The sequence below is a fragment of the Zonotrichia leucophrys genome, chromosome 9, assembly GCF_028769735.1.
Source record: "Zonotrichia leucophrys gambelii isolate GWCS_2022_RI chromosome 9, RI_Zleu_2.0, whole genome shotgun sequence".
Lineage (NCBI taxonomy): Eukaryota > Metazoa > Chordata > Aves > Passeriformes > Passerellidae > Zonotrichia > Zonotrichia leucophrys.
The window spans coordinates 9,963,294-9,977,254 of record NC_088179.1 but is presented as its reverse complement, the minus strand read 5'-3'; the positions used below and the strand labels follow the sequence as shown (position 1 = coordinate 9,977,254).

Sequence of the window (13,961 nt, the reverse complement as noted above, 5' to 3'; positions counted from 1 at the left end):
AGAAGGGCTCCCAGCAGGGAAGAGCAGCATGCAGGGAACAGCAATGCAAGAAGAACGTTCAACTGAGCCCTGAAAAGCTACGCTGAATCATTCCAGCACTTCAGCACAACATATGCCAGCAGAGAGCTCACCAGAATGGCACTGTGCCAAGAATACAAGATAAGTTTCTTTAGATTCTTATTTACATGTATATAAATAGCTTAAGGGCAGTAAGTTATACACAGAATCAGAGCAACCACCTTTGCCTCCCCCCATGTATGATGGCAGAGAGCAGAGTTCACCCTGCCTTGCTCATTGTAGCTCCTGAATGTGGTGCTGGCAAAGCTGCTTCTGTCACATTTGCTGATGCAGTGGCTGAGGGTGTGACTCCCCTTTGCACAGACCTTGTTCTGAACCAAGGAAGAAAAGATCATGTTTGCATCATTCTATTCTTTCATACCCACTACAGGCAGATGGGGGACAGACTTCTCCTGTCTCACCCACAGCTCAGTGCACACAGGCTGCAAAAAGCTGGGCTTGCACAACCTGTCCTGGGAGCTTCACTGCAGCACTGCAACATCACACTTATTGCTTGGCCCACATTTGAGAGCTACAAACACTGTGCTGACTTCACAGCAACCTCTGCCGAGAAGGGAATAACTCCAGAGTCCAAGCAAAAGGCAAGAGCACCTTTGTGCTTCCAGTAAAATTAAACTCAGGACTGGCTATCTTCCTCTTTCAGCAGGAAAAAAAATAATATGAAAAGGCTTAAGTAGCACAGATTAAAACCAGAGAAGGACATTGTGGAGAAATTTAGCTGATTCCATAGAGGAAAATTCCAGATTAACAGGAATATCCAAGATTTATAACTGACACAAACAGTGAGCATCATGTGTGTTTTTGAGTGCCAAGTGAGGGAGGTCCACTGATCTTGGCCAAGAATTTGGCAGGATCAGCCAAACTCATGTCAAGAAGCTCCAAGTCCTACAGCTAATTTTGTCCAAAGGACAGTCCAGGAGAAGAAAAAAGACACTAGAAATGAGTTTGCATAGTGAATGTCTAATTTAGTATGAACCATATCCATATGCTGAAGTTATTTCTGTGCTGCTGTTTGCTTCTAGCTTCCAATATCTACATCTAACTAATAAAAACCACTTAGCATTTACAGAATATTTTCCTGTAGAGACACAAGCCATCATTTGTACAGAGATACCAGCTTTTCATACCACTGTCACACACTGCAACACAGACAAAGTGCCCAGAGGCAAGGACAGGACCGAAGCAATTTGTTTCAAGTCACAAGAAGAATCAGTAGGATCTGACAAAATGAACCTGGCTAATTTTTTAGGCCTTTTGTTTACTGCTGTGCATTGTGGGGACATTGTCTGTTTTAAAATGGCTCTAAGCAGAACAGTTTAATCATTACAGTCATAAAAATAGGAGATGCACTTAGTCTCCAGTGGCAGTTCATTTCTTACTGCAGAACTGAGGGCATGATGCTCCTGCCTGAAGAAACAAGGACAGAATCCAGGAGAGTAAGGACTATTTTTCTCTTCTCCCTTGTGAGTAGAAATCTTCTTTTGAGGCATTCAGTTTAGAACTAGATGTCAGTCCCAGACTAGAAGTTAACAAGAGCTTGTGTTTAAATCAAAAAGAGGAACTTCATATTTTCAGTTCCATTCTTATGTTCTGGCTAGAGCTAACTGCTCTCTGTGTCTGTAGGATGCCACTGAGGAGCAAAGGACCGAGCAGACACAGTGTATTTGGCTTGCAGCTTTAGAGAAAACCATATTCAGAAAACAGATAAGACTTCAAAGAAAAAATCCATTCCTATTCTCTCTAATCTCCAAAATAATGATTCTGATCTTGGAAGCTGGCAGGAAGCATTATGGGGGAAATAGGGGAGGAAGAAGGCAGCTCTCAGGAGTGTTAGGAGGAGAAAGACAAATCCTTATGTTATCCTGGGTTTTCAGCTGCAGATCAGAACTCACCCAGCAGTCAGAGGTTTCTAAAAGAGCAAGATGTACACTTGCACCTGTGTGTTTGTGTACCTGCACACACACACTATGGAGAGGAGATAGCTGAGACTTGGCAGGTTACAAGGAAGGCTGGAACCCCAGGCTGTCTAGTTCTGTGGAAAAAGGAAATTCTCAACATCCACCTCTCCTAGCAACTTTTAGTACTGCTTGTCTTTCTTCCAGCATGTTAAAGGTTTCCAGGCAAACATGGAACTCCAGAGCTGGTCACATTCTTCCCCATAGCTGCAACCCCCTTCTAAATACACCACTAATTAGCTTTGAAACTTTAGTGGCTTTGGGCACAAATCTTCCGTGAAGATACAGCCCAACAAGCTGGTAAGGCCAGTTTGAGCAAACAAGGAACAAATGTGTGTTTGTGTTCAAAACATGCAGGTACTGCCCAAGCAGTGTGGGCTACCAGAGAAACAGGAGCCAGCAGCCCTTTCAGCCCCTGCCCAGCAGCCCCTTCCCTTCCCAAGGTCCTTTCCCTGCCTTAAAGCCCTTGGCCAGGGAGGAAGATGAAGGGCAGAGGCAGGTCCAGCTCTCCTGAGCATTTCCTGCCTGCTTGCACCAATTTCAGCCCTGAGGGAACCTCCCATACCTGCAGGACCAGACCAGGCTCTGTCAAGCTCCCAAAGGGCCTCTCCTGCCAGGGCCTCAGCTTCTACTCCCCAGGTCAACACACGTCCTACCAACAGGCTTCAGGGTGAACTCCAGCCTCTGATCAACCTTGGAAGATGCAGGCAGTACAGTCTAAAAAAAAATGGGTAAAGGAAAGCAAAGCAGCAGCATTCCTCTGAAACAAGCCTGGTAATTTTTTAGCTAAGAACCTAGATTTAGCAGTTCAATTTAATCCCTTTGTCCTTAAATGACAGATCTGCTCCTATACAGAAGTAATTCCAGGCCAACTAATGGTAGGAAACATTTGCTGTCCCACCTCCCATAGCCCCAGCAGAGCCAGGACAGTCAGAGATGCCCCATGAGCCCAGAGGCCTCTGTGCTGTGCACGGGACAGGAACAGTCCAAATTGTAAAACTGGTTATCTGTCTTTCCATAAATCAGAGACCAGAGCTTTTATGGTATTTATTAACAGAAAGAATGCAATCATTGCTTTCTTGTCACAACAGGTCTTATTAATCATTAGCTACACTAAGTCTTATAGGTTTATCTTAAAAATAGAACTCAGTTTGCTGACAAAACCCATAAAGAACACTTTCCCTACAATCTTCATGGACAAGTTCTGCAAGAAAGAACAACTATGACAAGCTGTTGTTATTATTATTATTTAAATTCTGATAACATTTTCAAGTTTAGAAATAACTTCTTGGAAAAAGTTACAGAAATATCTGACTACCACCAGCTTAAAAGGGTGGTTTCTCACTTCTCTGCAAGACAAAGTCATCCTAGGAAGAACTGCACCTGAATCCACAGGAAATTCTCCACAGCCAGAGCCTTGACAGGTAATTCATCATTATTTGGGAGTGTGCTGGCTACTCACTTGCTCAGTGCATTTGGAGGTGATGCAAGATTTATGGAGATGTTGCTGATCAGTCCAGGGCGTAATTTTTTATATTTTTATCACATTTCAAATAAGGGCTTGAGTTAAAGATACTAGAGACTAAATTGTAGTTACAACTATTTGTAGGAGAAAGATGACAGAGACAATTTTTAAAAATCAAGTTACAAGGTTAGGGCTGCTTTTTCTAACATTCCTCTGAGCTCACAGAAATATTGTCTTTATAACATATGATTTATACTAAGTTTTAATGGATATCATCTCACAGTGCAAGCAGAAGCACTTTTTCAAAAGTGCCTGCTATAGAGTGAAATTCAGCAATTTAAGATACACAGCTTGTAGCAGCATGATTAGACATCAGCTAGTGCTTTGCTTTAACTTGCTTATGATTGAAAACACTGTTTCACTTATTTCAGGATCAGTGAAATTGACTTTTTAGCACAAAAGTAGTAAAATAAACTTAAAAAACCAAATCTTCCTCGACTTCTTTTTGCTGCCAGCTACACTGAAGAAACAAGCCTTTTTTTCCTTTTGGTCATCACTTTCAAAAGTGAAGTCAATAGTTCTCTATTCTAAGTCTGAGCAGGTACCATGAGCAGATAGTTTCTGGGTCTTTCTTTACCCTCTCCAATGACTGGAGTGCAAGAAACATGGTGAGTGTTAAGGCATTTTTAAGAAGCTGAGATCAAAATGGGTTGAGCTCCCTGATGACTTATTGCCATCAAGAACATTTGCATGGTCACTGTGTCAAATCAGTCAACAAAAAAATCAAACAGATTTGCAAATCAACAGACAAAAACCTCCTTGAGCACACAGAATAAGCTTTGATCTCACATTTTGCCCACCCATTTACTCAGAAATGAGGCTATAATGGAACTTTATTCTTCTGCTACAGCACAGTCACTGAGCCCTAAGCACGGCACTACGAACAACCTTTGACAGACAATACAGTTTACCAGGGCTGGTGCACCTTGATCCAGTTGCTCATTTCCAAACTGCAGCTGTGGTGCCAGGCAGGTTCAGTGAGGGAACATTGGCTTAGGCATGTGGCACAGGTGGAGCCATGCACTTCACTCGTGAGACAGAAGTGACAATGCCCTTTATCAATATAACAAAGTTCAGCGGTAAATGTGACAGTGGTTTAACAAGACTCAACAGGAAAGTGTGCTTGATTTAGTGCAGAGATGGCAAGATCAGGTAAAACTTTCAGAGAGACCCTCCTCCTAAGTCATTGGGTTCTAAACTCCTCTCAGAGAGGAGCCTGGGTGCAGCTTAGACCCACTCCTAGTCCCAGATTTGGTCAACTGCTTCCATCTAAAGGATTATGCAATAAACGCAATAAGTTCTTTATATGACTTAGCCAAGGTTTCAAGGCTGAGCATGCTGTTAGTCACTTACCAAGAATGTGTTGCAGCAAAGAATCTCAGCCTCAGGAGCGTGCCAGAGGTGTCCCTGCCCAAGAGGAGATCCAGGAGTGCAGCTCAGTGCAGGAGAGCTTGAGATCACTGGTTTGGTTACATCTGCACGCCAGCCGGACATCTGAGCCACCTCTGCAGGCAGCCCTTGGTTGTCACACTGCCCCCTGTCCCCCTAAGTCCAGTTACACTGGATGCCACCACCACAGCCCTCACTGGTGGTTATGGCTGCAGGGGAGTGACTGTAGGTTTAGTTAAAAAGTAAACTTGAAAATTAATTTTTACCAACTGTGAAGAGCACCTATTCTTTCTTTGACACCTTTTTCTTTTTTGTTTAGGTAGATTATGGATTGCTGGAAGGGAGCCGTAAGCCACAGCTGGATTTATCCCACGGTGATCATCTGTGCAAATGGATTTTTCACCACAATGAGGCCATCAGAATCTTTTCTCACCCCCTATCTAACAGGACCAGACAAAAACCTAACAGCTGAAGAGGTATGTAACTATTCTCTTAAACAGTAACTAAAATGTTTAAAGCATTAGGCCTTACAGCAGTAACTGAAGGGAAGATAAGTGTGAATATTTTATCTAAAGCTCCGTATTTAAGATGCTTCTGGAAAAGAGCAGGGAGTCACCTCTGGCAGGAGGTCCAAACTTTAAAGTCCCTATATTCTCAGGACTTTGAAACCCCTTTGGTGGTTGATATTTTTGGCAAAATCAGGTCAGCTAGTTCCTCTCTCCACCCCAGAGGAGACATTTATTTATACTTACCATGGAATTGATTACACCAACAGAATTGATTTCAAAACATAAGAAAGCTAAGCAGCCTCCACAGCTAAGCAGCCTTCCCCTTATGAGTTGTAAGCTTATTTCCTATATTCCCTATATTTCATGCATTCATTAACCTTTGGAGGTTAAGTTCACATTCAGAAAAATTGGGAGTTTTTGACAAAAACGTGCACTCCAAGCTTCCTTGCTATGTGCTGTGTTCAGCACTGGCTGCTTCAGGAGTACACCTCCCAACAAAAGGGGACATGGTTAACACGTGGCTGAGTCATGGAGCTAACGGTATAATTAGAAAACACAGGCTTGCTACACCCACATACAGCTAATATGAGGAACAGTCATTCCTGATGTGCAGTAGCAAATGTTAAGGCAGAATCCACCAGCACACTGTGAACCCAAGGTTTCTGCTGAAAAAAGGTATTCACGGTTTAGGTTGTCAGGGAGTTTTCTTCTCCCCCCTTTTAATTTTTTTTTTTTGTAACCACAAGAGAAATCATTATTTCTTATACAAATCACACAGATAGCACCATAGAATGCCTTAATTCTGATTTCAGCAAGAATCCTTAACTCAAAATCAAGCAGAGTACAGATATTGTCTCTTTCAGCCAAACTCACCTCCAGTGAGTTAATTCAATGAGGCAATTCTAAGTTCAGAGAAACAAAAGAAGTTACACAGAAAGATACAGTGAACCTGCTGCTCACTATGCAAAATCATTCCAGTACCTGTTCAGAAGTAAAAAGCATTCCTCCAGCATTTGATACAGTTCCTTTCTAGTCTAATTGCTTAAGCAGAGAACAAGAGATAGGAATGGATACCTTAGCAGGCCCCACAATTACTGGGCAAGACCTGTCCAAAACAGGCAACTTAGAGTCACAGAAGGTTGCTTTGTGATGTGCATCTATAAGGATACCTGCCCCAGGTGTGCCCAAACTGCCTGGGCAAGCACTGAGCTTTAGTGGCAACCACAATAAGCACCTTCCAACTCAAAATCAGAAGTTTTAGAAAAAAGAGAAAGAATTTCTTCACAGGCCATCTATGTATTTAACTCAACTTAAACTTACTGAAAGACTTCTTCAAATTTACTTTAAATCAGAAAAAAACATAAAAGGTGCAGTACACTAGTAGCAGTTACACACTCTGTGCAGTTCCAGTTCCCCTTTGTAAGAAGCACATACTTTTTTTTTCTATACCTAACAAGGGAAAGACGTGACCAAAGGTATACAATGACTCACATTAAGTTAAAATAGGCCTTCATTTTCATATACTGGAGGGAATAGGATTTGAAACCAGAGAGACATCAGACACAAAGTCATAATTGCTTTAAACAGTTGCACATAAAACCTGCCTTCTTCATAGGCCTTTACTTTAATTACTTGTTAAGCCAATCTGTTTCTTTAGAGGAGAATAGCATCACTGTCTTTAGTCCTTACATAGTGAAGTCAGAGTCTGGTAACTAAAAGCAGTTTAAGCCTGCACTGTTCACACATTCCAATGTTTCATATCATCACAACTATGTCATTTCAGCAGTAACACCATCAAAAACCATCCAAGAGGGTATTTTAAACATATGGGGGTCGGGGCTGCTTTGTTTGTTTAACATCTCCTCCTTCATTGTGTTCTAGGTTACCAACCAGATTTTTCCAGTCTGGACATACTCCTACCTGGCTCTCCTTTTCCCAGTGTTCCTGCTCACAGACTACGTGCGCTACAAGCCCGTCCTCCTCCTGCAGGGCCTCAGCCTCATCGTCACGTGGCTGCTGCTGCTCTTTGCACACGGAGTGGTGGCCATGCAGCTGGTGGAATTCTTCTATGGCATGGTCACAGCCACCGAGGTGGCCTATTACGCCTACATCTACAGCGTGGTCAGCAGCCAACACTACCAGAGGGTCACCAGCTACTGCAGGAGCGTCACTCTGGTGGCAGCCACCGTGGCCGCCGTGCTGGGACAGCTGCTGGTGTCCTTAGCAGGCGTCTCCTACTTCCACCTCAACGCCATCAGCTTGGCTTCCGTGTCCCTGGCGTTGTGTGCGCGCTCTTCCTGCCCATGCCCCAGAGGAGCATGTTCTTCCACAGGAAAGAGGCCCCTGAGCCCGTGCCTGGCAAAGGGCTGGCCGCGGGCACTGCCCCCGGGCCCCAGAGCTGCCAAGAGGAAAGGAGCCCTGACGCTGCTGCCGGGGCCCCGAGCCCCCAGCCCCAGGCCGGCAGTGCCGGGCCCCACAGGCGCCTGCTGGGCGTGCTGCTGCAGCTGGGCAGGGACCTGAGGCACTGCTACGGCTCCCGCAAGCTCCTCTGCTGGTCCCTGTGGTGGGCTCTGGCCACGGCCGGCTTCAACCAGGTGGTGAATTATGTCCAGGTGCTGTGGGACTTGCGAGCCCCCTCGCACAGCTCCGCAGTGTACAACGGAGCTGTGGAAGCCATAGCAACGTTTTTGGGTAAGCAATCATTAGCAGGTACTTGTAACCCATCCTGTGCTGAGGGACTCTTCAGAAATGTGTTTGGTACCTTTCCACCTCCTATGAGAGCTAAGTAAACAGACAGAGATAAACAGTGTGCAAAGCATGATTTTACTATAAACTTTTACAGTGGGCTCTTCAAAATTAGTCTTAAAAACATATACAAATAAGCTTTTCCTTCTTAGAGGAGACTCATTCTGCCAAAATGTTTTAAGATTACTGCTCTGTTTAGACCACGTCTTTAACCTTAAGTAAGCACATTAAAACTGTGCAATGATATCTTCCATATTCCTCCTTCAAATACACCTTAAGCTGGCTGGTTTAAGAATTAAAAGAACATGTTAGCAGATACACTCCTCAAGTATTACTCAGAGCATACTGTGAAAATGCCTATTTAGACGCTGGATTAAAAATCATTCCAGTCTCAGTGCTCCTCAACAAATACCCTGACTACATCTGTGTCCTGATTGGCATGTTTGCCACAACTAAGGGGTTGTACTCAACCCCTGTATGGGCCATTCTCTTCAGAGTTCGACTTGATTGTCCTGGTGGGTCCCTTCCAAGTTAGAATATTTTGTGAAACCATTTCTGTGATGTGACAAGGCTGAGAGCACTGTAATTGTTTACCCTTGAAAACCAAGTAATCTTACTAATGTGCATGGAGACTTGAAGGGGAGGAGCAAAGAGGATGGAACATGCTCTTCCCAGTGGTGGTCAGTGCCAGGACAAGAGTCAAGGGGCACAAAATCAAGCAAAGTTCCACTTAAACACAGAGGAACATTTTTATTCTAAGGGTGATTTTAAACAGGAACAGGTTGGCCAGAGATGTGGACTCTCCATCCTAGAGTCAAAACCTAGGCACAATCCTGAGCAGTTTCCTTTAGCTGTCAGCTTTTAACAGGGCCATGTGACCTCCATATCTTCCAACCTCAGCCATTCTGCTTCTCATTAGTTACCTGATCCACCCAAATTCCATTTCTCTTTAGCCACAGAAGGGTATGGGTAAAGTGAAACTTCACTTACATGGCTGTACAGCATCAATACAACCTCCTTAGGGAGCTCCCATTTACACAGCTGTCTCTCCCCATATTCCAGGAGCTGTATCCCACACTGCTACAGGCAATTGTCAGGTTACTTTTCCTCCCTGCAATCAGCCTGAAAATCCATTTTACTCAAGCTACTCCAGAACTTCTGACTATTGCTTTGAACAGAGTTCCCAAAGTCTTTCTTGCCCTTACTTGGCATTTGACACACCTTCAGAGTACAGAAGACACTCACAGCACTGGGAACCACCGCTCATGGCAGGGATGGACCAAAGGGATTGGTTTGCTCCAGTTTCTGGAATTCTGATGAACACCACATATAACCAGCAAAAAAAGTCTAGTTTTTCTGCTAGCCCACCTGAGAACATGGGGTTTGCTACACTGTAATTGACTCAAGTAAGGGTTTAACATGTGATGGCCAATAGGACATTGACAAAGCAGTTTCATAAGGCTTTTCATCCGAACCTGTAAATACACTTCCAGTAAAACAAAAAAGGCATAAAGTGCTAAGATTTTCTTTCCATAAAGAACTTCACATGAAGTAACTGAACTCATTATACATATTTTGACAGAAAATGCTTGGTGGGATTGTTCTTCCCTTTGCTCATAGTTGTCTAAAAACAGCCACAACAGATAGTGCACTGCTGCCTCCAGCCTTAGGCATGAGGCACTTTCCCAGTGCACTTCAGGCAGTGAAGGGTCTAAACAAGGAAGAAAACATCCAAACTAACAGAAGACTCCCACATCCCTAACAAGAAATATGATCCATACCATTACCAAAGTCCACTGTGAGCAAGACTGAAGAGCTCCTGGCATGATCCAATGACAGTTATGCAACAGCTCTCAATGATAATGTTTCCAAGTTTAATTACTACTTTTCAATTTTTAGGTTCAGCAACATCCATGGCAGTTGGATATGTCAAAGTAAACTGGGATCTCTCTGGAGAACTGGCTTTGGGAATTTTCTCTGCACTGGATAGTGGTTCTCTGCTTCTTATGCACTTCACTGACAACATCTGGGCATGTTATGCTGGTTACCTTGCATTTAAAGCTTGCTATATGCTCCTTATAACAATAGCCACGTAAGTACAACACACAACTCTTCTAACTAAATTGATTTAAATCACTGTCAAAATTTTATATTTATCAAAATTTTACTGGACGTTTCCCTAGGTATAAATACCAACAGGTTATGACAGCAACATATATTGTTACTAGCCTGTATATACAAAATTATATGACCTAACCATTACAACAGTACACTCCAAAAGAGAACAAGGTAGCTTCTGCACTTGGCCATTCAATAACCAAGGCATGAGTGTTCTCAAAATGATCCAATGAATATACACAGGTATTTAGCAAAAATATTCATTCAAGGGTAAATAAGATGCACAAAAGTCACAAAGCCAGAAAAGCCAAAAACATTTCTGTCAAAATGAAGGTGATAAAGCTTAATAGCCAAGATTGAAGTGATCTTGTCCTTTGAAGAGTGCACTGTGCCCATTAAACTGTTCCCATAAGTGCATCCACCCATCCTTCTTCTCCACGGTTTTGTGAACATATGCATTCATTGTCAGGTTTCAGATTGCTATCAACCTCAGCATGGAGCGTTATGCTTTGATGTTTGGCTTCAACAACTTTGTTGCACTGGTGATTCAGACAATTTTAACTGTTGTTGTAGTAGATTCAGGAGGTCTGGGACTGGATATCAGCACTCAGGTAAGCCACTGAGTCCCACTGCTTAGTTCCCCTATTCTCCTTCAAAAGCAGGTTCTTCTCCAAGATTAGCCTGTGGTAATGTGCAACCTCAGGACAGTTACTCACCTGGAAAATGACTCATTTAAAGTCTACTGGCTTGAACTACTACAACCTGTTTGTCCTCTAGGACTCCCAGTACTGGGATGACTGGAAAATATTCTGTGTTCACAAAACAGAGGGCAAAGGTGACCACCTATTACTTTGGGTATTCTTTCAATTCAAGGCTTACTATTCACAAGTTTATAGTCAAAATACCCTAATAACCAGAAGCAGGAAGCCAGTTGAAAGACAACCTACAGGTCAATTACTAGGGTAATTCTAAGTTACATAGTTCCAGTGGACACACCTTTAAAGTTACTGTAATTCTGAAAATTAACTCATTGCAATTCCCCATTAAATTTCTAAAATTAGTTTAAAGGGAGACACAGAATGAGTTTAAGACTCTAGGTTTCATGTTCCCAGAAAAAAGACAAAGTGCAAGACAGCTGTCCTCCCTTACTGAGGTGGGGAAGGACACATCAGAACCTTGTCTCCCCCTTTTACAACCACAGAATTTCTATAGTGTAAAGTCAAGCAGTCCAGACTTCTTGAATCCTCTCAAGATAGGGTCATTCTGGGCACATGTGACAGGGAAGGGAAGGCAGCAATGGAGAGACACCCCTTAGAATCAAAAACTGTTTTTCCTGTTAGATAACTACTTTTCTCCCTCCCCACCTCCATTTCCCAGTTTCTCATTTATGGCAGCTACTTCGCAGTCATAACTGGAATTTTCCTGATCAGAAGCGTGTACACCATAATTTCCATCAAATGCAGAAATACAAGTGTGACTGCTGAAAGCACTGCCCCTTAACAACCAAGACAAAAACAATGGCTACAAAGCAACAATGCAGAAGGCTCCATCATCTGGACAAGAAATCAAGAGAAATATAACATTCAATCAAGGAAAACTGGTCCAGGTTGAAGCAAGCTGTTCATGAGCCTACTGCACAGAGAACTTTGTCAACAAGATGATGCATTTGCTCCACTTTCTTCACCAAAAGTTTAATACAAACATTCCTCAAACAGTCTTCTAATTCAAGTTTAGTGATCTGACATACAAATTTCTATTAAGGCTCAGTGAGCACAAGGACATACAAATGCCTGAACCTCACACCAGAGGAACTCACAGAACAACCCTGGGACTTTGCCTTCTACTGAGTATTTCAATTTAAGGCAACTTATTCACTGACAGAAGACCATCAGACATGCCCAGGCAATCTAAAGCAGTTGAACCATACAATGACTTTTCAGATAATTTGTCACAGAAGCCTTTGGAAAACTTCAAGGCTTTCTCAACTGGACATCACATCTGCCTTACAGAGCTCAGGATGGTCCTGCAAGTGTAGCATCTTCTTACACTTGTAACAGCTGATGTTTAGGACTGAAGTCTAATTAAGAGGGCTCCATATTCATTTCTGTATAAGGGGCCTAGAGTTATCAAGTGAAGTGCTTTGATGCTAAAGCACAAAAATACAGCTTTTAGGCAACTATGCTATTTGCATGAACAATTAAGGGAATAACTGCAGAGATCTCCATGATAAAAAACATTTAAAATCAGAGGTGAAAAATTCATTTTGTAAATAAAGCTAATTTAAAACCTAATCAACGAAACACCAATGGTGTCAGTTAATGCTCAATATACAGAAAACTCAAAACAATACAAGATCTTCAGCTTATCTGGAATTGGACAAATCTAAAATCCGTGAACACAGACTAAAGAGGTGTGCTTGTGCGTAGTTAAAGTTGCAAACCTTTTATCTGTCATAAGTCAGTTATGAAAAATAAAGACTTCTACAGCATATTCTAAACTACATGCCTTGCATACTTCCATCAGTTTCAGTATCTCAGCAGTACTATTTGGATTAGAACAATCTCTATAGATGCTGGTCTCATTAGCCCTTGCCCAAAGCGTAATTCACACCATTGTAAGTGAAGAAGGCACAGAATTGTTGTTCTTTCATAACACTTTTAATCTCATTGACAAGACATGTCTTTGATTCGGTCCAGTTCTCTGCACTAAGCATTTTTAAATACTCCACAAGCCCAGCTGAACCCTTGCAGTTCTCCACTCTCCACTGCATTTACCTCATACTATCCAAAACAGCCAAGGCTGGGGAACAGGGAGAGTTACAACTATTTACACTGTGCTAAAATACAGTGGTGAGAGTAAGGGTGTTACTAATACCCTGCAAACCTCCAATTGCTGGGGATTTCTTCAGTGAATTCCTCAGAGAATGTTGGGAACTGAACTGAACACCACACTGTTGAGCAGTCTCCATCAGAAACAAAAGAGAGCCTTCAAGCCTGTTTTAAATATACCAACAGGACAAAACCAGACATTTAAGTTCAGAAAACTTGCAGCATGTTTTATGAGTTGCCTGTCTCCAGCTTGGTATCTCCAAAGTTTAAAAAACAAAACCAAAAAGAAATTACAATCCCCACAGGCAGGCAACAAAAGTCAAAAGCATTAGCACAAATGTTTTTACAAGCAGAGGCCAAACCTTTCAGATGCCCTAGAAAAACCTAGCCAACATTCAGGCAGTCAATTACAAGTGAAATGTCTTACCTTGAAGAATTTTCATGTTTATCTCAAATGGACTCGCATGTTCTTTTTAAAAAAAGTCAATCTCACCTTATTTATTCCTGTTATCCTAAGATCTGTTAGAATTTTATTCTCCAGCTGGTCAGAAACCTTTAAGCTTGCAGTTTATGTATTCACAATATACTTACATTATTTGCTTAGTTCCAGTATTACACTTGAACTGTAGCCAAATTTATCTCTGTTTAAAACACCAACTACTTTGATGCAGTTATATTTTCCTTGAATCTTATCACTGTTACAGAGGAAGACAAGCCAGACATTTTTCCCCTACAAGTTTCACTGTAGTATGGCACAAAATATTTCTGTAAATTAAAAAAATAAATTTAATATTCCACAGGAGCTCTTACTGAT

General features: G+C 42.3%; 1 protein-coding gene across 1 annotated transcript; it reads left to right on the top strand.

Annotated features, from left to right (window-relative positions):
* Nucleotides 1-3,327: 3,327 nt before the first annotated feature.
* On the top strand, nt 3,328-13,735 carry LOC135451956 (thiamine transporter 2-like). Its single transcript, XM_064721668.1, is given in 7 exon segments — nt 3,328-3,457; nt 5,267-5,423; nt 7,338-7,734; nt 7,737-8,147; nt 10,101-10,293; nt 10,789-10,930; nt 11,697-13,735. Coding segments are annotated over 6 exon segments (1,416 nt in total). The 5' UTR covers nt 3,328-3,457; nt 5,267-5,273; the 3' UTR covers nt 11,820-13,735.
* The last annotated feature ends 226 nt before the right edge of the window (nt 13,736-13,961 follow it).